Source organism: Rhopilema esculentum, chromosome 11 (assembly GCF_057945365.1).
Source record: "Rhopilema esculentum isolate cy_ngs chromosome 11, ASM5794536v1, whole genome shotgun sequence".
Taxonomy (NCBI): Eukaryota; Metazoa; Cnidaria; class Scyphozoa; order Rhizostomeae; family Rhizostomatidae; genus Rhopilema; species Rhopilema esculentum.
In genome coordinates, this window is record NC_142825.1 from 5,608,932 (window position 1) to 5,636,059 (window position 27,128).

A 27,128-nucleotide genomic window follows, 5' to 3' on the forward strand; every position below is an offset into this window, starting at 1 on the left:
ACATCCTTGTTAAACAAACTCCAAAAACAAGTGAACGATTCGTCTATCATTGAATTTTGAAGACGTGGCATATTAGCTTGTACTTCCCCAGCCAACTTGATTCTCGACTATGTACTTATTTTTGCTTCGTTGGATCTAGAATTAATTTTCTCGTCGCATGTCTTATGCATTCGTTTCACTTCGTGGCTGTGACGTATTTAGATATCAGATTGTTTTTCGTTTTCCTTTTTTGTAAATTCTAATTTCATTCATATGTCATTCTGCTAAATTATATCTTCAGTTACACATGGAAAAATAAAGGATATGTTTAGAGTGAATTCATGGCAGCATGGCAACATCTAGAAGCCACACCCATAGCCACAGGACTGAAGAATGTTGGTAGCCTGTGTTTAATTAATAGTTCAATCATAATTGGCAGTTACCTCAAATGTTGCATTTAGTGTGACAGTTGCAGATTTGAATCGTCCTGTTCTTCATACAAAAGCCAGAAAAGTTTTATCTAAACATCATCGAACACTTAACAACAGGCAATTTTCGTGTAAAATTACAGCACGTCGATGATTCTTTCTCTCTTTTCCAGACAAAGCACAAAAAGGGCATGAAGATAAAACGACAGCTTTCGTTGGCATGGGTGTTGCTGTTGCTGTACTGGTCGCGGTTGTCGCTGGGCTTGCGTTCAAGGTCGCACATATGAAAAAGTCTGCCAAGGTCGCCCCTAAGCCAGAGAAAGACAATCGTTATGCAGGTAGCCAAGAGGATTTGCCCCCTGAGCAGCACAAAGATGACGGTCATTTGTATGATGACGCAGAAATGCAAAACATCGGTGTCATCAGCAAAGAACAACAAGCAGAGTTTTTCAAGGACAACGCTTTTTGCTCTTAATCAAATGGTTGGTAATCCAGCGTTTGATTGCGAACATTGTTTCTAGATAGGCTTTTGAAGAACATTGTATGTAGCGTGTCTACGAGGTCATCTAGACGCACTGGAGATTATTTTTTACTCTTTTTGGTGTATGTTTTTAGCTGAATAGTCGCTTGTCCATGGAGCTACGTTATTTTGCTCCCAACGTCTCCAGGAGTATTTTTTGTAATTTGTTTGGCGTTTCGATTGCGTTGAATTTAGGAAGGGTTGAGAAAGCTTGGCAAAAGTGCAAAATATCCTCAGATCCTATCGACTTTGGCTAGTTTTGAGACCAATCAAACTGAAATTATGGAGATATATTTGCTTTTACTTCATCAATTGGCTATAGTAATACGAGTGAAGCTGATCTGCTGTAAAAAAGTCATTGATAAGCTTAAAAATACCTTGTGTTAGGTGAAAAGGTCTCAAATATTTTAATCCAAACCTCGTTTTGAAATATCTAAATATCGTTTTAATTTTAGATATTGTTTCCAATTTTTGGATTTTGGATTTCCAATTTTTTCTTGACTAAGTTTTAATACATTGTTTGCTTGCTTATTAAGTCATAAATATTAACATTGCATTGCTAGTTTCTTTATGATATTCTGTCCTTCCATCTTTATAAATAAAATAATAACAGGTCGCAGCTACTAATAGCTGTTTAAGGCATTTGTCATGCATAAGAACAGCAAATCCAAAAATACCTTAGGTCATCATATTCATCAGAGCACGCGCGCATGAAAGAAATTGGAAACTGCTCACATGAAATTACTATGCGCTGCTCTAAGATTTCGCCGATCTGCAGAAAGGCGGAAACTGTTCACGTGCTTTTCTCTGCGCGCAATTTGATAGATCAACCGCGAGTGGCTGTAAGCCCCTTTCACCAGTGTCAAATGCCTTTAAAGAAAACTCGCCAATTTTACTGAGAATGAGTGATACCCCAGAATAGGCGATCCATTTCTAAACAAAGTAAAACAATGTTTAATTGTGGTTTTGAAGGAAAGTCCGTATCTATGAAGCATCGCTCAGCAACAATTGGAAAGGGTAAGCATCATGTTCTCATCGGCATGCAGTGCAGAACTGCACCTAAAAGTGAGCAGTAGTTATCTTTTGTTTGTAAAGTTAAGTTAAGGATCAAAACAAGGGAATATTCTTATAAAGAAGCAGTTGGCAAATCAGTTCCACATTCGGCAGTGAGCAAAGTTCATTGGTCTGTTTGCAATAAAAGTTGTGCTGAGGGTGCATAAAGTATGATTGCATTTCTCTAGGAAACCTATCATTATTGCCATCTAGCCAATGAACGTAGAATCTTTAATGTACAATTATTGCCAAAAGTACTTGAAACATCCAGCAATAGGCTTCATTTTTCCAAACTTTTCAATTATTATTCCAAATTTCCCCCATTTCCGCACCCCTTCCCTTGAAAACATCATACAATATCATACAAGAAATATCATACAAGTCGCAGGAAAAACGTGCTTCCTAACCCCCTACGTCATTTTGTAATAAACAAATATTGTTAAAAAGGGGAGGGGGATGGCTGAATCTGCTTTTGAAAACTGACTATAGTGCACCAAGATTTTTGGAAGGCATTGTATTTTACGATTCCGCAAGTTGTTCGTGCTGAGACTTATCATTTATAATTCTGTTGCATTTGTTTTTGCGATCGCATGTCATGTTGTTATCAATGATTGATTAATTGAAATGGAGCAAAGCCATTGAAAGGTAAGAAAAACCACAAACAGGAAATCATGCAAACCCATTGCTGAATGAAAGGCAGTGTTAGAGAGATCTCGAGCCCATTCGATCTTCACAAAAAATGAATTTGCTTCGACGACTCTCAGTCGACGACGACGACGACGACGAAGTCAGGGCTTGTGAACAAAAGATACTATCTGAATCATTAAGGCAGCTTCCATAAAATTTTATCCGGGCTGGTTACCTTTCTTTAAACCTAAATCCAAAGAAAAGGTATACTCTTTGCAAGTGGAAGATCATGTCGACCAGCCTTAGTCCATTAGAAGAACGTCGTGTCTATCAGCCTTAGAGTATAAGAAGAAGATCATGACAACAAGCCTTAGTCCATTAGAAGAATGTCGTTTCTATTAGCCTTAGTCCATTTGAAGACCATGTCATAGTCCTTGGACAGTTAGAGGAAGATCATGTCAACGAGCCTTAATCAACGGGAAGATAGCCTCAACGAGCCATTAATCCATTAGAAGATCATGTCAATGAGTGTTAGACTGTACGAAGAAGATCATGTCAACCAGACTTAGCCCATTAGAAGCTCGCGTCAACGAGCCTTAGTCCATTAGAGAAGATCACGTGAACGAGCCTTAGTCCATTAGAACATCATGCTTACCAGCATTAGTCCATTAGAAGATCATGTCAACGAGCTTTATTTATGCAAGAATGATATATTAGGATATATTATGTAAACCAGCGCTTAAAAAATTTATTATGGTTGTTATACTATGGATAAAACCCTATTGAGCTCTTATAAAGTCTTTGGAACTTTGCATGTATTTTTTAGGGTGCGAGGAAGGCTCAGTTGTTAGAGGCGCTGACTACAGACCCAAGGGTCCGTGGTTCGAGCCCCTGGCATGACAAAACTTTCACCCAGAGTGAGGAGAGTCGCCAGCTCTCTGTAATTCCAGGATAGGAATCACGAGGTGTGGTCACATCGAAAGGAAGGTCCAGGACACTGCTCGATAAGCATAAGCTTCTCAGTGTCCTAAAAACTACCTTCGGATGCTAGGTAGAAACAAATACAAACAAAAAATGTATTTTTGCTACATTGAAACTTATGTTTAAAGCCTTTTAATGTAGCCTTTGGAACATTTTTAATCGAATAGTTGAAAAAATTGTCTTAAAAATTTTTTTTGGACCCCTAGCAATTAAGCAGGGTCTTATAGTCAGGGGACATGATGTTTTGATTCGGCTATCCCAATTAAAATTGTCATAAATGAATGGCCAGGATACATTCGGTTTTGTTCACGAGATCAACATCTTCATAACCTACTTAATACATACATTAACAAGGGCATTCAGATCCCCATTCCACGAAAGGTAGATTGTTGATCACTAAAAGCAAACAAACAATATTTTGGTGGCACAAAAATTTGAAATGGCTTTGAAAAAACCCAGCATTTGAGTATACTAAAGCTTTTCGTCTGACACATATGAAAAAATCTCCTATGGTCGTCCCTGAGCCAGAGAAAGAGAATCTTCATAGGGATAGCAGAGAAGGATCGCTCCCTGAACAGCAGATGGAGGACAATCATTCGCATGATGACGTAATAAAGCAAAACATCAGTGTCATTATCAAAAAAAACAAGCAAAGAAAAACAAGCAGTGGTTTTCAAGGACAATGGTCTTTGCTCTTAATCAAATGGCTGGGAATCCACCGTTTGTTTGAAAGCATCTGTTTTTATAGGCATTTAAAAGACATTTTATGTAAAGTAACCAAGAACTTATCTAGATGCACTGAACTACTCATTTGTACGTGTTTCGTTGGTATTCTTGAACTCCCCTCTCACTCAAAATATTACACCTATTAAAACCAAATTTAAAACAGTAGAAATTGCATGTAAATCATTAGTAAATATCTTAATCATAAAAAAAATTTTTAGAATATTTTGCAGAAAATTGGAATTGAAAGTAGTAAAATAGTTTCAAAAGATGACATCTGAAATTGTGAAGGCTTGAAAAATTAAGCTTATTCGCTAGATGTCAAAATTTACAAGTTTTTTAGCCCGTTTATGTATATAGCAAGCCGCAATATTTGAAAAGGTTATTTTAGCAACAATGCCAGCCAACGCCCTAAGGCCATGTAGATAGGATGAATGAATTAGGCACACTTACAGTTATACAGACTGACGCTCCTTTCAGCTATTTTTGCTTCTAAAAGCCGTGCCATATTTTGGGAATGTGAATGCTGCTCGCGTTTTAAGTGTTTTTCTGTGGAATACTTTAACCGTGTACCCAGGTTTTTAGAAATGTCGTGATTTCGGGTTTTATTTATATCATATTTCTGTCGTGATTTCTGGTTTTAGTCAATGTGCTAACATTAAATTCGACAACGTCTTCAGCTTTGTCCAAAATTTCTTGCAAATAAGGAAAAAAATATTATAAGAAAAAGATTTAAAGGATATGGGTTTTAGAACAAGAAATAATTCCAGTAATTGCATGTGTAAAGGCTGAATTCAACAATCCGTAGTTTGGAATGAATCAACACAGGCATGCGCAGTTTTGATTTTTGATTTCTTCGCTACAGCTGATAACCAATCAGAGGACTTTAAATTCGCTTGGTCTTTGATAAGGTAACCTCCATGCCTGCATTTTCGAAATCGGGTGCCTAGAAGTTTTGTCTGGTGGAAATCAAGAGAAATTTTCGCACCAAATTCGCAGTCTAGTGAATTTGCTGCGAAATTCATTCTTGTAGAAATGAAACTATACCCTCGTATTTATCTGAAAAAGAATTCCTTCGTAAACAGAATAAAAGTTTTGGCAGTTGGCAAATCAGTTCCGCATTCGGCAGTGAGCACAGCTTATTGGTCTGTTCGCAACAAAAGTTGTGCTGAGTGTGCATAAAATATGATTGAATTTCTTTGGGAAATCTATCTTCAGTATCATCCAGCCAATCAACGTTAAATTATTAATGCAGTTCCTCATTCCACGAATGGTTCAGGCTGTGACTTATTATTAAAATTCTGTTGTATTTGCTTCTGCGATCGCATGCCGTGTTGTTATCAGTAATTGAATAATACAAATCTAACAAGCCTTGTTTATATCCATTGAAAGATAAGGACAAATGCAACGGGGAAGACAACAGGAAAACATGCAAAACCATTGCTGGAAGAAAAACAGTATTTAGGCCATTCGCAGAGAAATTCTTTGCGTATTTCGCTGATTTTTTCTCACTGGAGATTGGGCTTCACAAAAAATGAACTTACTTCGTCCATTCTTACGTTATAATTTAGGTATTTCAGCACAAGATATTTTATATATATCATTAGCAGATGGAGTAAAGAGTTATACGAAAGTAACATCCTTTGCCATGATTCAGTAGAAAGTTTTTTTGATAGTCCGTAGAGAAAAAGGAAGCCAAAATTTTGCTCTATTCATCTTCTTCATTCTTTATCTTAAAGTTAAGAATTGAATTTTCACAATGGCCATTTCAATAATTTTTTAGGCGGCCTCCAGCGTGGATCTAACAAGACTTCTCCGCTGAAGAAACTTGGCACTACTTTACGGTTATTAATCATATTTAGTTGGACGCTTAGTTATTTGGACATTTAATGGACGTTTATTTAGATTTAGAACGTTTTAAGAGACTGGGCTCGATAAGGGAGTCTTAGGGGACTGGGTTCGAGTATCGAACCACACTTGCCGCATGCGAAAAAGGAAAATGGCGGACGTGAGATTTCGTGAGTGAGAAAATCGCAGTCAGATTCCGAAAACAGTGGCGACCCTGCCAGGACAGTGATAACCAGGAAAGAAAATTGATTCGTAAGAAAACAAAGAATATAATGGCTACCAGAAGCCAACTAGATAACACAGGAGAAGTGAGAAATGAGTTTGAAAGTGAGATCGAAAAGGAGATTGCGAAATTGAATTATTATACTGAACAGGGAGATGAGTTAATTGAGAGTGTAGACCTGAAAGAAATGAAGTTAGTGGCATGTCGGGTGGAGGTAATTGTAGACAAATTATCAGAGGTAGTCAGTAAGGCAGAGGGGGAGAAAATAGAGCGAAATGATTATGAAAGATTATACAGCCTAGATGTGCTAGGAGTTGAAGATAGGGTAGAGAATGACCAGCTGGATGTTATGAGGGAATTTGAAGAGAATATAACCAGACAAGATGATGGGAGATATAATGCAAACGTACCTTGGATACCGTGAATACAACTGACAGAAACAAATGAAACACAAAGTCGAAAACGGTTGCAGAATGTGGAGCGAAAAATGAGAGGCAATGAAAAGCTCAAGCAGATTATATGGAAATAGTAGAAAGCCAACTGAGAGACGGGGTGATTGAAAAGGTCCAATCTGAACCTTCAGGGTCCAAGGTATTTTACATGCCCCACAAACCTTTTGTAAGAGAGAACGCTAGCACAACAAAATGCAGAATGGTGTTTGACGCGATTGCACGTCCGACCCCATTGATGAATAGTATTAATGAGGTGATGTATACAGGCCAAGCATTGCAGCCAAATATCTGGGACATTATGGTGAGGGCCAGAATGGCACCTTATCTCTTATTGAGTGAGCTGAAAAAGGCATTTCTGCAAATTGGCATAAAAGAAAGAAGATAGAGATGCATTTCGATTTTTGTTCACAATTAAAGGAAAAGAAGAACACTTACGCTTTATGAGAATCCCCTTTGGTGGGGAAGCCAGTCCTTTCATGCTCGGGGGGACACCCCAACACCACTATGAGCAATTTGAGAAGCCAGAGTTTGGGAATACACTAGAACAGCTTAGATCAAATACTTATATTGACAATCTGATGTGTACTGGAGCAGAGATTGAGGAACTAGAAACATTCAAGACACAAGCTACCTTTATACTAGATGATGGAAAGTTCCCAATTCATAAATGGGAGTCCAAAGCTTAGAAAGTGAAGATATGACCAACCCATCAAGAATTTTGGGACACATATGGGACAAGAAAGAAGCCACTCTTACAATTCCCATTAATAAAATTGTGGGTGATGGCCCAATTACCAAGAACGCCATACTAAGTCAGTTAGCAAGGGTATATGACCCACTCGGTATCATTTCACCTACTGTAGTAGAAGGAAAGCGAATATTCAGAGAAGCCTGCGATGAAGGAAAGGGTTGGAACAATGAAGTTTCAAAGCCTCTTGTGAAAGATTATCTGAAGTGGTTGAGACAACTGAGAGAAATTAAGATCCCAAGAAGTTTAATAAAGGAGGTAAAGAAAGTCAAAGCTGTACAGCTACACATCTTTGCAGACGCAAGTGACAAAGCGTGCTCATCAGTAACAATAGCAATAAAAGAACAAGGAAGTGATACAGTGAAAGGTTTACTTGTTTCAGTGCCAAGGCTTGAACTAGTTCGAGGTCAAATGGCAGCAAATATGGCCCGGAATGTTTGTAAAGCTTTGGGAAAGCTGCCTATTTCATCAGTTACAATTTGGATGGATAGCATGGTTGCTTTGTTTTGGATAAGCAACCCCAGAAAACCCTGGAAAACATTTGTTGCAAACAGAGTGAAGAGAATTGTTGAAATAAAACGAGAAGTAAACATAAAGTGGAAATTTTGCCCTTCAGCTGAAAATCTTGCTGACTTAGAAAGTAGGGGAGCAAATATTGATAAAATGGTGAATGGAAAATGGTTTGAAGGACCAGACTGGCTAGTAAATGAAAAGGAATGGCCGGTACAGCCAGAATTAAAAAGTGATTCAAAAACTTTGGAGGAAGAAAGGCCAATTAAGGAAATAATTCTATACACCAAAGAAACAGAAAATGATGAATGGGACGAACTGTTAAAGCGTAAACGATATTGGACAGTTCTGAGGACCACAGCTTGGTGTTTGAGATTCATCAAGAATTGCTCAACAAAATTGAGAAAGGAGAAATTAACAAAGGGACCATTAACAACTGAAGAAATAACAAGAGCAAGGGATTTATGGGTGAAAAGAGCCCAGAGAAGTATCATAGAAATGAAAGAAATACCTGTCTGGAAATTATTCATCGAGATGATCAAACGGGAATATTATATTGTCAAGGAAGAGTTCAAGGATACAATCCAATGCACCTTCAGGAAAGTTTATTCGTAGACAAACTGATTAGACATACACATGAGAAAGTGATGCACATGGGAGAAACATGGTGGATTCCAAAAATGAGATCTCAAGTAAAGAAATTGATCAGAGATTGCCATGTTTGCAAAGTGTTTTCAGCCAAAACTTTAGGAAATCAAGAAACTGCACCTATGCCAAAATTTCGTACAACAGAAAGTCTGCCTTTCCAGCGAACTGGAATTGATTTTGCTGGTCCGATGAGATGCAAAGGAAACGATAAGAATGAAGAGACAAAGGTGTACGTTATCATTTTCACATGCGCCGTGATGCCTGGTGTTCATCTTGAGTTGACAAAGTCACAGACCACCGAGGAATTTCAACAGAAGCTAAATGCATTCATCACTCGGAAGACTAGGCCAGAAACAATAGTGTCTGACAATGCTAGTGTTTTCAAGGCAACAGCTAAGTGGATTAAGGTGATACGTCAAAGTGAAAAATTGCAAGATCATTTGGCATCGGAAGGTATCAAATGGAAATTTTATCCTGTCTCGTTCCTCTTGGTGGGGTGGAATGTATGAAAGATTAATTAAGGATATGAAGAAGACTTTATGCAAGACATTGGGAAAAACTACATTGAAGTTTGAGCAGTTAGCAGCAGTTATTATGGATATAGAGAGACACCTCAACAACAGACCCCTCACTTATGTAGAATTTGAAAGTGGGGAGGAGCAAGTGCTAACCCCAAATGTGATTATGTGGGGAAAAAATTGTTACACTCTTGGAAAGCTTGAGCAAGAAGAAGAAGAATTGTCGAAAATTCAGAAAAAGGTGAAGCGCATTAGAGAACATGTATGGGAGAGGTGGCACAAGGAATACATCAACAGTTTAATGAACATCATCGTATGAAGAAAAGGAACTGTGTGCGTTTACCAGAATGGGAGAGGTAGTGCTTGTGATTGGTGACGAGAAAAACCGAGGTTACTGGATGAAAGGAAAAGTGGAGAGACTAGTCAAGGGACAGGATGATATCGTCAGAGGAGTAAAACTAAGACACAAAGGAAATTCGAAGTGGTTGTGCAGCCCTGGAAGAGAAGACAGATCCGGAAACTGAAAGTCTGGCCGCACGGGGTAAATCAGCCTCGGAGAAGAATGGTGGTTCAGCCGCACGGGGTAAGACGACTCCGGAAACTGGAAGTCTGGCCGCATGGGGTAAGTCGGCCTCAGAGAAGAATGGTGGTCCAGCCGCACGGGGTAAGACGGCTCCGGAAACCGTTGATCTGGCCGCACGGGGTAAGTCGGCCTCGGAGGATGGTGGCACAGCTGCACCAGGTAAGACAGTTACAGGAGCGAGACAACGAGCTGCAGTGGACGCTGCAGAATTAACTCGGTGTTGTTTAGAAGAAGATTGAAGGTATGATACATTTGAAACTTTAATATAGACCCGTATTGGTGGAATTTGGTAGTAAACTTCCAAATTTTAGGGGAGTGTTTACGATTATTAAGCATATTTAGTTGGACGTTTAGTTATTTGGACATTTAATGGACGTTTATTTAGATTTAGAACGTTTAACGCCTGGGCTCGATTAGCGAGTCTTAGAGGACTGGGTTCGAGTATCGAGCCACACTTGCCGCATGCGAAAAAGGAAAATGGCGGACGTGAGATTTCATGAGTGAGAAAATCGCAGTCAGATTCCGAAAACTACAACCCAATATTAATTCCAAAAACTGAATAAACTTCAAAGAGATTTTGAGATAATGGAGTGCAAGAACCTTTTCCCCTCAAAAAATCAGTCTTTCTTCACCTTAATCTATAGGAGCACATAAAAAGGGATGGCTTCTTTTTATAGAAAAAAATGTTTAACTTATTCCTTTTTGATTTGCTCATTTTGTGAAAAAGAACCGGGAAATATTACTTGGTTGCTGCTGGAAGATCACTTCCCTCACAGCTATTCGTGAATACGATCACGAACATTTGAACGATTTTTAATTTAAAATGTTGATGTTTTGAAAAAAGTGTTTATTCATTAAAATTGCTTGTTTGCAAAAACTAGCTGCTTCGCTCTTTTTCGTTTTCTATTTACGGCCAAGATTCGCAAAAGCTTTTTTTCTGCGGCCAAGGGTTTCAAATACGACCAGAATTATGACTTGTAGATGTCCAATCAGCGAAATTGCTAACCAGATTACAAAGAGAAAATCAGAAGACGAATTTGACAAACGAGCCTGAAATAATGGACTTGTACGCATGACCAAATATTCCGAAAAAAAGACTGCATCTGCTCCAACGAAATCATTCGTGGCTAGAAGGCAAGAAGCGATGCGGCTGTTACAATTCTTGACGCTCCTTTTAGCTCTGTGCTTAGCAGAAGGCTCCCACTTTCGTGGGGTGTACATGACATGGACCGTTGACCAAACAAATAACATGACATACCCTGCGAACCACAGTGCTAGCTTAGCCAAGGTTTGTACAAAGTTTTAACGTTAAAAGGCAGTTGGTCGCGCTGGTGTTGTGTTTGTTAAGCAAGTAAGTCCACAGAAGTAATGTGCAGTAATTGATAGTTCTGATGCACAATATGGCTCTTGTTTAGAGCAGCACTATTTGCAGAATGACATTCAGCGATTTTCAATAATGTTATTAGCAGGTTTTTGCCATTATCTTGAGTTTCAGCAGACCAAGAAATGTCTGACAGCAAATCTTGTCTTTACTCTACCTACACTCGAGTAAATTCTTCATGTTTCTAATTGAATTATATTATATGATATACAATTTGACACTCTGCTCACATTTCGAGCTATATGACACACAAAATCTGATGACAGCAAAGTACAAAATAACGGATTAAGGGCAAAGGAATCACTATAGAGATCCTTCAATGAGATTTCAGAGAGGTAAGCAGTTGCGCTGATGAGGTAAAGCGGTTAATACGACCATTTGTGAGTTTGTGCCTATTTAAGAGTGATAAAAACTATTGGCGGATATTTTGCCGTATCGTTTCAATACGGCATTCACATTTGCTGCTCAGTATCCGGAACAACGGTAGTATCCCTGATCCCTATATTGAGTTTAGAAATCAAATGTCTGACAGTTCCAATATGTAGCCCAGTTGTCCAATTCAGTGCTCAAGCATAGCTCAAGCAAAGCTTTTGAAAACAGTTAAGCGGATTTTTGACGCAAAGCCTTAACCAAAAAAAGTAATTAGAGGTGTAAGACCATGGTACAAGAAGTAAATCATGTTGCGTTGCCAAACATTCTTCCTCAACAACTTGGCTGCAAAGTCAATCGTTACCAAACAATATTTTACCTACTTGTTCAATGTCATTGCATGAATTTTTCCAAAAGTGGTGCTCCAATTGAATATTGAATATTTGAATTGAAAGTTTTATGTCATCTTGTACCAAAATTTTCCTGCAAGCTGCAAGATTTCTTCGTTTTCAACAAAAAATCCAAGGTTCCTGTTTGCACCCTCAGATGGCCTTACACAACAGCGAGGGCATATGAAGAAATTATAAGTGTTAGAAGACATTCCGAGAGTAACAACAGGCGATGTATTAATACACAAGAAATTTTTTGTTCTTTTCATTTAATGAGAAGACGAAATGTTGTTTTAAGCAATTTGCAGCATTATTTGTTCCCTTAAAAATATCGCAATTCGTTGGACAATTCTTACGTCTGACGGCAAAACATCACCTTATAACTTTAATGAAACTGGCTGTGGCCGTTGGAATTTTGGTCGTTAAAAATGTTTGCTGCAGTGCCGTCATTCCTGTTTCAGCCTGTGAAATACTTTTGCTCATTAAGTGTACTACCACCTATCGACTGATATTCAGAAATTCAGTTGAAACACCTTAAGTAAAGGTCGATTCGGAATAATTGAATTGCGACTGCCTTCTTGCTTGAAACCAAGAATGATATCTGGGAAGTAACTTTCTCGAATTTAAGCAAAGTAAAGGAATTTTAGCAACACGGGATCAACAAATTTTGATATGAGATGGAAAACACAGCAATCGTTGTCCTAGATAGCCAAGCATTCAAAGTAATCACTGGCATATACTGAGAGCGATTTAAGAAATATAAAATGAAATGACAATTAATCCAAACATATGGCTTGATCCCTTAATATGCAAAGGACATTAAGACCAAATTTATGCGTGGCATTCGCAAATATACGTTTCTATTTTCCTAAACAAGCTTCTCTCTAGGTACAATCAGGAGCATCCTATGAGTTTTTCTATTTCGTTTATCATAAAGTATCTCAGCAAGTCCCGTTAAACAAGGAACACCTAATGATTGTATCTTATGGAAGAAACAAAGGATTTTCTTAAATCCTTTAATCAAGCTGAAAATGATCTTGTTTCCTATGCAATGGAAGCTCTTCTGTTAGATGTTTGCTCAGAATGTTTGGTGAAATAGTTTCTTTTCTTTTCTGCACACGGTCTTTAATAATGAAGTTTTAATGACCATTTTCGTTGGGAGTTTGCATATTTATCAAGGAATGTAATTATTTATTTCAACTTTGAAATTGAAAACAATCAAAGCAGCTTACTTGTTACCAGCTTCTCATTTCGTGTACACTCTTTGATTTGATGTCTTGAAGTGCCAGTCATTCCTGCAGAAAAAGCAGACAAATTTGTTGGGTCTGATGCATGGAAGCAAAGTAAATACGAGGATGATCTTAATGCAACTGAGATTCATTTCATGAAATAAATTCTCAAGACTTTGGTGTGATTATTTAGTCTTCAAGTCTTCAGAACCTTGGTATGATTACAAAGTTGATTTGTTAATTACATAAATTGTATTTATTTGGCAAAACAAAAAATGTTTTCTTAATTGCATAGAAAAGAAAATGGGAAGAAGTGTTGTAAACAGGAGATTGCGTATAGTTCTTGTCGAATTAAATAAAGTCGAAGAGCTGGTTTAAGAAGTCTGCTAACTGTCGGAAATGGACCTTGAAGAGTTGCAACATTATATTAAGATCAAATCCGTTGTCCAAGTTTGGTTTACTTTTGTAGGACGGAAAGGTTAGGAAATTTAATCCAGATATGTTTATGAATAAGAAAATGTTAAGGCTTGCATCAACAATTTGCAGACGAGACATAGGAAAGGGAGTCATGGAACTTTTACTTTGGGCCTTTTCAACGTGAGCTTCTTCTTTTATTTCAGTCGAATCTTGTTTGTCATTTGATAACATAGAAATAGGCAATTGTGTAAACGCTATACAAAACTTGATGCCAGGGTAATATAGACTTAGACAGTACCCTAGAACTTTATAAAATCAAAGCAAGATCCTAAAGGTTGCGTCTTTTATTCGACTTTACAGATATTGACCTTCAAGAGAACAAAATAGCCATTTAGTAAAGGTTTATCGGGTGTGAGATTTTGTAGCTGCGTAATGACATGTAGGAAGAGCCGCTTGAAACAGTCATTCCCGTATATCTTAAAATCTATAAAACGTATACTTTTTATTTAATTATTGTTCACTCTGCTTCCTTTTTCAGATTCATTTAAAATATGGCGTGTCATGGAGTAGAAGTGACGAAAATACCTACTGCACCAATACGTCCATAAAAAGCTGCCAGTTTTTCAAACATGATGGAACCTTCTCGTTGCAATATGGTTTCGATGGCTATAACTTTCCTTACAACCATCAATCAGTTTCTGCTGGATTTTTTTGCGAAAGATTTAACATCGAATACGATTTTACAATTGGTTCCAATACACAAACGGTGTACCTGAATAAGAATTATACATTTAAGCTATCGTAAGTGACAGTCAATTGCAATTTTTTGCTCACTGTTTACTTCAGACCGATAGAAATTTAATATTTCAATAATTCATGATATACCCCTACCTGATCAATCGCTCGTTTAATAGCAGTAAATATGATTCGCTCGAAAGTAGAAATTCATTCGTGCTGCAGCAACTAGAAAAGAAGTTGGATCACATAACGGGCACGGCTGAAAATTTTCCTATTTTCTTCTCATTTTTTTGACATTGAGCCTACGGAGGTAAACGTTTCTTTGCAAGCTACTGATAAAATATCGTTATCTTCATACTAGTTTTTCATCTTGCTGCTGGATATACGAGTTGTTGGATACAGATTTAGATTACTCATGGAGCATGGAAACTGTCCTTTCTTTGAAGAAACGCGGATCCTATTTAAGCAATTCTAACCAGATCAATACACCACCTCAGGTCGATTTCCTTCCTTCGATACAGCATTACAGATACTCCAATAGGAGCTACATGTTACCCGTATCTGATCCCGATGGAGACATGGTTCGATGCCGATATGCTGCCAATTTCACTGAAGGTGGAGGTGTATACCATTCCCGTATACCTTACTCTACTTTACACACGGTTTGTAACATTGATCAACTAAAACATTCTTTGTTGATTTTTATATAAGAGTAGTTGGTCATTAACTTTTGCAATTTCACGCTATTCGCTTCCTGTATTGCTTGCTTATCCTGATTGTCATTTCTTACGACTGTTCTTTTCTGCGACTTACTTGCCATGATACACTTCAGGAAATTCGCTGAATAAAGTTAGACAGGAAAATCGTATCTACTATTTTCTTTAAAATTTCATACATTTCCAAACCCCACGTGTTCTTCTATTCTGTACTTTGAAGAAAGCAATCTTAACAAGAACAAAATATAAACTCTTTCTTGAATATAAGAACACCCAAGAAAATAAGAACTCCCCTAGAATAACTTTGCAGGGAGCGATATATTAAGTTTTAGGCAATAACGTTCATTTCCAACGATAAATTAAATGACATTTTTTGTGAGATAAGGGGTGATACCTATGGGGGTGAATGCTCCTCGCGGGGAAAAGAGCGTGAACCAACATCCCCCCCCCCCACATTGCCCGGGCTAGAGTGGCCACTGTCTGTTAGTAAAATGCTAACTTATTCCATTACTTGTCCGATGAAGTCAAACGCTGCAAAAAATAATAGCAAAAGTATATATTTGCCACCTTCCGGCATTGACCGAGCCCCCCGTCCCCCCTCCCGAGCCTCCTAGCAATACACTCCTTCTATAGAACAGACAGTTGAAGAATTGCCTTCATGTTAAACTATTGAGTTTTTGAAATAATCAGTTTGCTAGCAGTTCTCTCTCTATTTTCCAGGCAAGGCACAACAAGTGCATAAGGATAAAATGAAAGCTTTCATTGGCATGGGTGTTGCTTTTGCTGTACTGGTTGCTGTTGTCGCTGGGCTTGCGTTCAAGGTTGCACACATGAAAAAATCTCCTATTGTCGTCCCTGAGCCAGAGAAAGAGAATCGTTATGCGGGCAGCCAAGAGGATTTGCCCCCTGAGCAGCATATGGGGGAAAATCATTTGTATGATGACGTTGTAATGCAAAACATCGGTGTCATCAGCAAAGAACAACAAGCAGAGATTTTCAAGGACAATGTTCTTTGCTCTTAGTCAAATGGTTTGGAACCCACCGTTTGTTTGAGAGCATCGGCTTTTATAGGCATTTGAAAGACATTACACGTAAAGTAATCACAAACATATCCAGTTCCACCGAACTATATTTTTGTACGTGTTTTGTCCTCTTTCTTGTGCATACATTTTGCTGCTGTCGTTACGAAATTGGCAGATGAGCCTTAAAAACCTTTTGTCTACCAGCAACGTATAGAAAACAGTAATTTGAATTCAAAGGATCAAGCACTGTTGCTTCACATTTTCCAACTTCGAATTTATTCTTCTTGACTAAATTTTACTAATACTTTTTGCTTGCTGAATAAATCATAATCATTAAATTACGCTGTTATTGCGGTTTTCTTTATGTTTTGATATTCTTTCATTTATCTATATTCATCTTTTATTTATAATTCATTGATCAGCATTTCTAATATTTGATAAATAGAAATAACACGTCACAGCAACCCACACCTGTTTCTCATATCTTAATAAAACTAAATCAATAGTGTAGAAATCCTTAATCGATATTAATGCTCAAACGACTCCAGCTCAATCTATTTTAAAGGAAATTCGCTATTTAAAGTTTTCATATAAGTTAGAGACTAGTGGTCACCGATTGGCATATTCCTCCTCTAAAATCTTTTTCGATGTTGTCTGAATATAAGGTTTGATGACCATTTAATGAATAATTGACTTTTCGTAATCTTAGGGGCATTAGCCAAGCAGCGTTTTGGTTTGTTGCACTTTTTCGCATTTCTTTACAGTTTACAGTATCCCTGGTCGCATATGAACATAAATCGACATCTCATACAATAATATCAAGTTTCTTATAATATCAATTTTTGAACATTATTATTTATAGTATTAGAATCTGATATACTTGCTGTAACGCCGTAGTATCTGTCTGTACTATTGTTCAGTGTCGATTTTTGTACTTTGTATTGTCATGTTTTTTTTGTATTTAGTCCCTATTGTAATGTAATGAGTTCACGAGAAAACAAACTCGGAGTATTACACCTACTAAAACCAAATTTAAAACAGTAGAATATTGCACGTGAATCATCAATGAATATCTTAATCTTATAGAAAGATTTTTGAAAATGTCGCTTAAAATTGGAATTAAAAGCAGTAAAATAGTTTCAAAAGATGACGTCTGAAACTGTGAGGACTTGAAAGATTGATCTTCTTTGATACAGATCAAAATTTACAGATTTCTTTTGTCCAATTACATATATAATGATCCGCAATTTTTGAAGAAGTTATTTTAGCAACGATTCAAGCCAACGCCCTAAGGCTTCAAAGCTGAACACCCCAAGAACATCCTTGGAACAAGCCATAAAGTCCTCATTAAGCGGCTGAACACCCTTTAAAACATATCAAAATCAGCATATCATTCGAAAAATAATTTGGAAAATCAATCGAAATTAATTTTGGGGCAGGAAAGGGCCTGATAAGTCTAATGCTGTTGATGTTGTTACAACCAACGGTTGTTTTGCGCGCCATATTTGTGAACGGGTGTTTGTAAATTGTTGTGTGGCTAAAGCCGCTATAGCCCGTCTACTACCATGGTTCCTGACAACAAAATTCAAATTCCAATTCATTTTATATTCAAAAACTTAGTTAGAAAGTATAACAATAAGATAATTATATAGTTATTTACAGTACATATAACTAATATTTTTACAATGTATAGTTGCCTAGGAAGCTGAGAGGAACCGCAACACCCACAAAAACATACCAATTTTCCGACAAAAGCCCTTAAAACTGTGCTCCAACCGACGACTTTGGGCGCTCGCCCCAAAACCCACGCAATTTCTGCCCGTGGTTACTATAACGGGAAATGAGTAGAAACGTTGTAAGAGGAATTAAACTATGAAAGACTGATATGAAGTGCCAGCATTGTAAGAGCAAATCTCACTGGGATTGGGATTAACATGGAAGAACTACCGGGAAGGTCGAAAAAAAGCAATTTAAATTTTCGGCTGATAATCAAGCCGTTTTCCCCCTGAATTCAACTGCTTTGGGAACTTACCGAACTTTATAGAGGCTTTAGGGTTAGGCTCCAAAACAAAATATTGTTCAAGAAGTAGATTGTCAACCTATACAGCTTGTTCCTCTAGTATATTGGAGTTTGTTCTTTTAATTTCTGTTGCTTTTGCTAAAATTAGCGTTGTAGAAACATAAGTAAGCATTATCACTGGGTTTCCGTAACCTCATCTAAGACAACAGTTATTGCGGTGGAGAACGACATGACCGAACACTTAGGCCGCTGCAACGAAGATGACAATGCCCACGTGGATGGATAAGTTGCCTCGGTTTGGAGATCTAGTCGTTTCTGCAAAGTCACAAATCGTTTCATGTTGTTTCCTTATCGTTTCTTTTCGTTTGTATTTGTTTCTTGTTGTTTCTTGTTGTTTCCTGTCATAGTAAACGCAAATTTCTACCACATACATAGTTCAACTAAGATTATCATGGTCCCATTCGAGCACGGGCCCCTCCTAAGCCCTCTTTTAAGTCGCATACGTCACTGCCTGGAGAATAACAACACAACAAGAGAGGAGGTGTGTGTCTCGTTCTGCTTGCACTAACGAGGCCCTATAAGGGGTATTTGAAATATGAAATATTTGCGATTTTTGGAGAAAAAATATAAATATTTAGGTTTTTTAGCTTTGAAGTATGAAATAATATTGATTCCCAGAATCAAATGTCGAAATAGCGAAATAACCGAGTGTTTTATTAAATTCTGTGTGAGGATTATTAATTTGATCGCAGAAGCCACAAAATAGCGAGAATTTGCGATGTTTTGAATAAATTAACATATTATGACGTAACGGTACTTAGAGTTAGTTGTAGAGCACGAGGCCATGGAGTCAAACGTATTATATGTTAGCACATGATTAGGCCCTTTTTAACCACATAACAGAATTGAGCTGTTTAGATATTTGTCGAACTCAAAACTCCGAAAAATGACGAGAAAGACAATATTCCTTTCCCTAAACTTGGAGTATTAATGGCCTTAATGACCAGCGAAACGTATTTGAAATTGGAGGGGCCAAAATATTAAGATTGTTAAAGTTTTAACGCCATCCCCATGGTTGGCGGCAAGATAAATTATAAAAATACATACTCTAGGGATGTCAGAAACACCATCTAAGACCCCGTTTTTACCAGAGAAACGGGATCGATCCAGTTCGGGATCGATCCCAATCTGAGTCGATCCGTAAATTTCGCTCGCGTTTAAAACGAGATCGATCCCAAAACATTATGTGTTTACACGGGATCGATCCCAGGTCGGCCCTTAGGGAGGAACGCACATGCGTATTGCTTATGTCATTAGCAACACAAAGAAAATAGCGTTGATAGCGCCAAGTTTGTAGGAATATTGACAACAAAATGGCTTCTAAATGTTTATTTGGAGCGACAAATAAACGGCCCTACTCCTGAAGATCAAGCTGGAGTACAAAACTTCGAAGTTAGTCGATGGCCAGGACTGGGAGACTATTCGTTTTAAGTATGAGGACAACTATAAAAACTTTATAGCGGCCTACCCAAATGAGGAGGATAAGGGTGAAGCGTTTCTAACAGGCGACGCTGCCTCAATCTATGTCGAGAATAAATCATTCCCATAAGTTGAAGCCTGTTCGCTGAATTTGTCAATAAAGTTGTAAAAAAAGTTCCTCCATGTTGTTTTGTTTTTCTCTTTTGGTGGGCGAGAAATGTGAATGCGCGCAAAATCTGATGGAAAAAAGCTTGAAGGACCATGTTCAGAGCACCTCCAATTGGAGAATTTATTAGCCTCGTTCCATATCCGTACCAATTTGGGATCGATCCCACCTTCTCGAGCGTTTACACGAGACGGGTAAGATCCCAAACTGGATCGATCCCAAACTGGAACGCTTTTCAAAGCGAACCCAAATTAGCACGGATAGCGGATCGATCCCGAGCGTTTCCGTGTAAACGGAAGGCCGATCCGTACCAGTTTGGGATCGATCCCGTGTAAACGGGGTCTAAGCCTAAACTGTGAACAAGTACCCCATAATACAAGAACCTGTTTTTTGCCAAACTCTGAAAAAAAGTTGGTTCTTATATGCAGGTTTTTACCGTATATAGAAATATTTTAAGCCAAAGTAGAAAGAGTGTCTTTTAATTGTTTCCAGGACCCCACCAAGCTATTCATAGATAGAGCGAGTAGCAAGCATATGCTTCAGTTTTGTTGGTATCAAAGAATTAATAAATCCAATTCTTTATTTAGAAGCAGGATGGGCCTTTCGATGGTTTGGAAATAATTTATTTGCTAATTTTGAAATATGAAATAATGGCAAGATTTCGTTATGAAATATGAAATAATATCAACCCCCCTTGTAAGGCCTCACTAACTAGCTAGCGTGCACTAGCATATTGTGACCACATCATAGTTAATTTCTATTCTATGCCGTGACAATTGGGGCAAATTAGCGGATGGGAAGAACAATTGTTTGGAGGACAATAGGTAGTTAAGTGACATGTCGTAATTTTACATTGTCACTGGATGTGAAAGATTTGAAAACAACGGGAAATTGCTTGAATGCACAAAGGGAGTCAAACTGTGAATAAGTACCCCATAATACAAGAACCTGTTTTTACCAAACTCTGAAAAAAGTTGGTTCTAATATGCGGGCTTTTACCGTATATAGAAATGTTTTAAGCCAAAGTAGAAAAAGTGTCTTTTAATTGTTTCCAGGACCCCACCAAGCTATTCATAGATAGAGCGAGTAGCAAGCATATACTTCAGTTTTGTTGGTATCAAAGAATTAATAAATCCAATTCTTTATTTAGAAGCAGGATGGGCCTTTCGATGGTTTGGAAATAATTTATTTGCTAATTTTGAAATATGAAATAATGGCAAGATTTCGTTATGAAATATGAAATAATGTCAACCCCCCTTGAATACACAAAGGGAGTCAAACTGTGAATAAGAACCCCATAATACAAGAACCTGTTTTTACCAAACTCTGAAAAAAGTTGGTTCTAATATGCGGGCTTTTACCGTATATAGAAATGTTTTAAGCCAAAGTAGAAAAAGTGTCTTTTAATTGTTTCCAGGACCCCACCAAGCTATTCATAGATAGAGCGAGTAGCAAGCATATGCTTCAGTTTTGTTGGTATCAAAGAATTAATAAATCCAATTCTTTATTTAGAAGCAGGATGGGCCTTTCGATGGTTTGGAAATATTTTATTTGTTAATTTTGAAATATGAAATAATGGCAAGATTTCGTTATGAAATATGAAATAATGTCAACCCCCCTTGTAAGGCCTCACTAACTAGCTAGCGTGCACTAGCATATTGTGACCACATCATAGTTAATTTCTATTCTATGCCGTGACAATTGGGGCAAATTAGCGGATGGGAAGAACAATTGTTTGGAGGATAATAGGTAGTTAAGTGACATGTCGTAATTTTACATTGTCACTGGATGTGAAAGATTTGAAAACAACGGGAAATTGCTTGAATGCACAAAGGGAGTCAAACTGTGAATAAGTACCCCATGATACAAGAACCTGTTTTTACCAAACTCTGAAAAAAGTTGGTTCTAATATGCGGGCTTTTACCGTATATAGAAATATTTTAAGCCAAAGTAGAAAGAGTGTCTTTTAATTGTTTCCAGGACCCCACCAAGCTATTCATAGATAGAGCGAGTAGCAAGCATATGCTTCAGTTTTGTTGGTATCAAAGAATTAATAAATCCAATTCTTTATTTAGAAGCAGGATGGGCCTTTCGATGGTTTGGAAATAATTTATTTGCTAATTTTGAAATATGAAATAATGGCAAGATTTCGTTATGAAATATGAAATAATGTCAACCCCCCTTGTAAGGCCTCACTAACTAGCTAGCGTGCACTAGCATATTGTGACCACATCATAGTTAATTTCTATTCTATGCCGTGACAATTGGGGCAAATTAGCGGATGGGAAAAACAATTGTTTGGAGGACAATAGGTAGTTAAGTGACATGTCGTAATTTTACATTGTCACTGGATGTGAAAGATTTGAAAACAACGGGAAATTGCTTGAATGCACAAAGGGAGTCAAACTCGAAGTTGCTCCGCGTGTACAAACCCCCGCTCACACTTTTGGTGCGCAAAACATCAGTTGGTTGTAACAACACCAACAGCATTAGACTTATCAGGCCCTTTCCCGCCCCAAAATTAATTTCGATTGATTTACCAAATGATTTTTCGAATGATATGCCGATTTTGGTATGTTTTAAAGGGTGTTCAGCCGCTTAATAGCTTGTTCTTAGGGTGTTCTTGTTGGGGTGTTCAGTCAGTTCTTGGAGTGTTCAGTCTTTTAGAATCGACGAAACCTGATTAGAAAGGGGAAACCAGAAGACGAATTTGACAAACGAGGCTGAAACAATGGACTTGTACGCATGACCAAATATTCCAAATGAAAAGACTCCATCTGCTCCAACGAAATCATTCGAGGCTAGAAGACAAGAAGCGATGCGGCTGTTACAATTTTTGACGCTCTTTTTAGCTCTGTGCTTAGCAGAAGGCTGCCACTTTCGTGGGTTGTACATGACATGGACCGTTGACCAAACAAATAACATGACATACCCTGCGAACCACAGTTCTAGCTTAGCCAAGGTTTGTACAAAGTTTTAACGAAAATTCTTCACGTTTCTAATTGAATTATATTAAATGATATACCATTTGACACTCACATTTCGAGCCATATGACACACAAAATCTGATGACAGCAAAGTACAAAATAACGGATTAAGGGCGAAGGAATCACTATAGAGATCCTTCAATGAGATTTCAGAGAGGTAAGCAGTTGCGCTGATGAGGTAAAGCGGTTAATACGACCATTTGTGAGTTTGTGCCTATTTAAGAGTGATAAAAACTATTGGCGGATATTTTGCCGTATCGTTTCAATACGGCATTCACATTTGCTGCTCAGTATCCGGAACAACGGTAGTATCCCTGATCCCTATATTGAGTTTAGAAATCAAATGTCTGACAGTTCCAATATGTAGCCCAGTTGTCCAATTCAGTGCTCAAGCATAGCTCAAGCAAAGCGTTTTAAAACAGTTAAGCGGATTTTTGACGCAAAGCCTTAACAAAAAAACTAATTACCAAAAAAACTAATTAGAGGTGTAAGACCATGGTACAGGAAGTAAATCATGTTGCGTTGCCGAACATTCTTCCTCAACAACTTGGCTGCAAAGTCAATCGTTACCAAACATTATTTTACCTACTTGTTCAATGTCATTGCATGAATTTTTCCAAAAGTGGTGCTCCAATTGAATATTCAATATTTGAATTGAAAGTTTTATGTCACCTTGTACCAAAATTTCCCTGCAAGCTGCAAGATTTCTTCGTTTTCAACAAAAAATCCAAGGTTCCTGTTAGCAGCCTCAGATGGCCTTACACAACAGCGAGGGCATATGAAGAAATAATAAGTGTTAGGAGACATTTCGAGTGTAACAAGAGGCGATGTATTAATACGCAAGAAATTTTGCTCTTTTCATTTAATGAGAAGACGAAATGTTGTTTTAAGCAATTTGCAGCATTATTTGTTCCCTTAAAAATATCGCAATTCGTTGGAAAAGATGAATTTGACGATTTGTGACACATTTTCTTGATCGAATTCTGTTGCAACATATCACGAAGCAGCCGCTATGATTAGGCTCATTGCAGCTCCGAAAATTTCCCACTAACACGTTTAGCATATTCTCCAACAATAATGAGGAAAATGGAGGATCTAGACACCTAGGCATGAAGTAAGTATCCACGAGTTCAATTTAAGAAGATATCGAGAATTGGTGCAAAGATGTTATTTTTAGTATCAAACCTTGGTAAATTTTCTGATATTTTCCAACTCAAAAGTCACATTATAACTTTTACGAAACTTGCTGTGGCCATTGGAGTTTGTTCGCTAAAAAAGTTTGCTGCAGTACCTTTATCCCTGGTTCAGCCTGTGCAATTCTTTTGCTCACTAAGTGTGCTACCTATCGACTGATTTTCTTTCAAAGTAAAAGCCTTTGCAACTACAGCTACAGAAAATTCAATAGACAAACCCTAAGTAGAGTTCAATTCCGAATAATTCAATGGCGACTGGCTTCTTTCAGTTGTTTGTTTAAAACCAAGAATGATATCTGGAAAAAGCCTTCCCGAATTAAGCAAAGTGAAGGAATTTTAGCAACACGGGATCAACAAATTTTGATATGAGATGGAAAACACAGCAATCGTTGTCCTAGGTAGCCAAGCGTCCAAAGTAATCACTGGCATATACTGAGAGCGATTTAAGAAACATAAAATGAAATGACAATAAATCCAAACATATGGCTTGATCCCTTAAAGTGCATATGACACGAAAATTTTTATTCGCTTAAATCATCAAAGAAACATCGCTGGTAACGACGGTGAACTTAGTTTTTTCATTTGCGACTTACTTTCCGCAAAAAACGGGGTTTTCCGACACCTACTCGAGCTAAAATGTGTCACAAGAAAAACGCGGTCGAACCTGTGGTCACGTGACCCCTGTGACGTAAAGTGGTTGTGTATCCGTTGAATAGAACAAGGCTTCTGTATGGTTTCACCATGTGCGGGCACTACTGTTGTCGCCCTAAAGATTTTTTTCCTCCATAATTGTAATAAGTTTTATTTAGATAACTCAAGCAATGCCATCAAAGGTCGGAAAGTAATTTAGAAAAATTTTTTGGTTCATTATAAAATTGATAAAAATTGAAATAAAGTGTTGTGCATGACTTTATGGAACGAATACCCCCTTGAGGAAGATACCGTTGTGCTTGACTACCATCCTGGAAAACCTGCCCCAACAGAAGTTCGCCGCTTGGCATTACTTATTAAAAATGCAGCGTAAAGATATCGAGCCATCATCTTTTTCAAGATCACCTTTTTTACACCGAAAATACCAAAACATTTTTTCGACGTGATGCTCTACCCTCAGTCCGCAAACCAAAACAAGACAAAGAACGAAGCAAGAATGAAAAAAGCATGGTGAGTAATAAGTTTCCTATTGTTTTTTTATAACTGCCTAACAACGTTCTATTGTGTAACAGCTGAGATACGTTATTGGTAATGACTCGACAACACCGGGGGCACTCGCTTTATGGAAAAAAGGGACTCCTTGTCTCTCTGTGTGGAGTCCATATCACCGTTTTTAATACATAAAAATAAACCATTTAAACAAATGTAAACTACTTCAATATTTTATACAAAAGCGAAAAAGGTTTTGGAAACTAAAAAAGCAGGGGGTTGGCAATTCAAGAAATATTTAAGAAGCAGGGAAATGATATTCTATGGGATAAAGATTCAAGATGCAAGTGAGAATCGATTAACAATAAACAGAAGTCACCAAGTAACAAAACATGATATAAAAACTTTCAATTAAATCACGGACTCAGTCGTTTCTGTATAACAGAAATGGTGGTCTTTGACCTGGTCAGCCTTGGTCAAAGACCAAAAAATTAATCTTGGATCATGTTTGTTGTTAAATGTAAACATTGAAATTTGTGTTCCTTGTTCTTCACAGGCAAGCAGCGTTAACGGAAGCTCTGCACAGATGGAGTTGCTTTGGCATCAACAAGGTTTTGAATCTCTCAGAAGTTCTGGAATTGAAGTATCTACGTTTGTCTCTGACAGACACCAAGACTGTATGCCATTGCAGAGAGATATCTATTGAACAAAAACATTGTATGACTTAATATAATGGTTGATTTGAGTTTCTCTTACATTCTTTAGAATCGGCAGGATCATAACATTACATATATATATTATATGTATATGGTATACTCTTTTCTGCCAGATTTAATGAAAATAAAATATTAAATTTACTAATTCTAAGAATTGAAGGTGCCAAACAGAATTTGTATTTCTAGACAGTATAACTTATACAGTATAACAACTAGACAGTATTTGTATAACTTATTCTTCATTCGCCCATACAACGCAATAGGCCAGGTCGCTATGATCAGGGAATGGTGGCCTAAAAACAGCAGAGATGTACAGGGAATACTGAATTTATAACACTAAAAAACCCAATGACAACTTATTTCACTCACCATTGACTCAAAGTAATAATTCCTCGCCATCGATCACGCTGTTGGGATTTTTGTATTCCAATATCCCATTTTTGTATTCGTCCTCTGCCCGGTCATGAAAGCTTCGAGCCATGCCAGCTATGCCTGGTTCCGCGTCTGAATTATCCGCAGAAAAAAGACTGGTTCGTTCTTGCAAAGCAAAAATAGCCCATCAGCATCAAAAGCTATTCCCCTTCACTTTCGTCAAAAGCTGACGCCCTCGAGCTTGAATATTTGCCGTGAGACATGTTCATAGACTCTCAAGTAAAACTCCGCCGTATAACTTCTTGTTAGTTAGCAATCTAAATTTTCGCTAACACAACCACTTTACGTCACTTCCTGTCAAACTCGACCCAATCCCTTATGACAGAATTTGAAGCAAAAATCGACCTTGAAACAGCTGTAATTACGAAAGTGTTTGTTTTTCGAAAATTTTATGGTGATTTTCTTGATCAGCATACTCGATTACGTGATGGGGGCGAATAAAAATTTTCGTGTCATATGCACTTTAATGTGCAAAGGACATTAAGACCAAATTTATGCGTGGCATTCGCAAATATACGTTTCTTTTTTCCTGAACAAGCTTTTCTCTAGAAATAATCCGGAGCATCCTATGAGTTTTTCTATTTCATTTGTCACAAAGTATCTCAGCGAGTTTCTTAAGTCACCTTAAACAAGGAAACACCTAATGACTGTATCTTATGGAGGAAACAACGGAATTTCTTAAATCCTTTAATCAAGCTGAAAATGATCTTGTTTCCTATGCAATGGAAGCTCTTCTGTTAGATGTTTGCTTAGAATGTTTGGTGAAACAGTTTCTTTCCTTTTCTGCACACGGTCTTTAATAATGAAGTTTTAATGACCATTTTCGTTGGAAGTTTGCATATTTATCAAGGAATGTAATTATTTATTTCAACTTTGAAATTGAAAACAATCAA

At 37.6% G+C, this 27,128-nt stretch overlaps 3 protein-coding genes, 2 long non-coding RNA genes and 1 pseudogene across 9 annotated transcripts in view; 4 read left to right on the forward strand and 2 right to left on the reverse strand.

The window, feature by feature from the left end:
* Nucleotides 1–16,432, forward strand: part of LOC135693244 (uncharacterized) — a 30,769-nt gene extending 14,337 nt beyond the window's left edge. The window contains exon 10 of one of the 2 annotated variants that reach the window (XM_065211660.2): nt 15,801–16,432. In XM_065211660.2, the coding sequence (XP_065067732.2) occupies nt 15,801–16,102 (302 nt within the window). In that variant the 3' untranslated portion in view covers nt 16,103–16,432. Of the gene's footprint in view, nt 1–580; nt 1,482–15,800 lie in introns of those variants that run through there. The other variant, XM_065211659.2, reaches the window with a different exon arrangement.
* Nucleotides 1–27,128, reverse strand: part of LOC148958953 (uncharacterized) — a 133,942-nt gene that overhangs the window by 14,195 nt on the left and 92,619 nt on the right. The window lies entirely within an intron of this gene.
* LOC148958954 (uncharacterized) lies at nt 5,347–7,020 on the forward strand. The gene has a single exon (XM_089111034.1). The coding sequence runs from the start codon at nt 6,432–6,434 to the stop codon at nt 6,804–6,806; it is 375 nt and encodes a 124-aa protein (XP_088967160.1). The 5' UTR covers nt 5,347–6,431; the 3' UTR covers nt 6,807–7,020.
* Nucleotides 6,855–8,859, forward strand: LOC148958955 (uncharacterized; annotated as a pseudogene).
* The window catches only part of LOC135693242 (uncharacterized), a 52,510-nt gene continuing 35,159 nt past the window's right edge, over nt 9,778–27,128 (forward strand). For 2 of the 3 annotated variants that reach the window (XR_016144193.1, XM_089111028.1), the window contains exons 1-3: nt 9,778–11,129; nt 14,165–14,427; nt 14,726–15,026. Coding sequence is in view for 2 of the 3 variants with exons in the window: in XM_089111028.1 (XP_088967154.1) it covers nt 10,914–11,129; nt 14,165–14,427; nt 14,726–15,026 (780 nt within the window). In the remaining variant the exon portion in view is untranslated. The remainder of the gene's footprint in view (nt 11,130–14,164; nt 14,428–14,725; nt 15,027–27,128) is intronic. The other variant, XM_089111029.1, reaches the window with a different exon arrangement.
* On the reverse strand, nt 25,110–26,651 carry LOC135686507 (uncharacterized). The gene is made up of 2 exons (XR_016144197.1): nt 26,173–26,651; nt 25,110–25,786 (listed from the first exon to the last, which is right to left on the reverse strand). It is a non-coding gene; the product is annotated as an uncharacterized LOC135686507 (long non-coding RNA).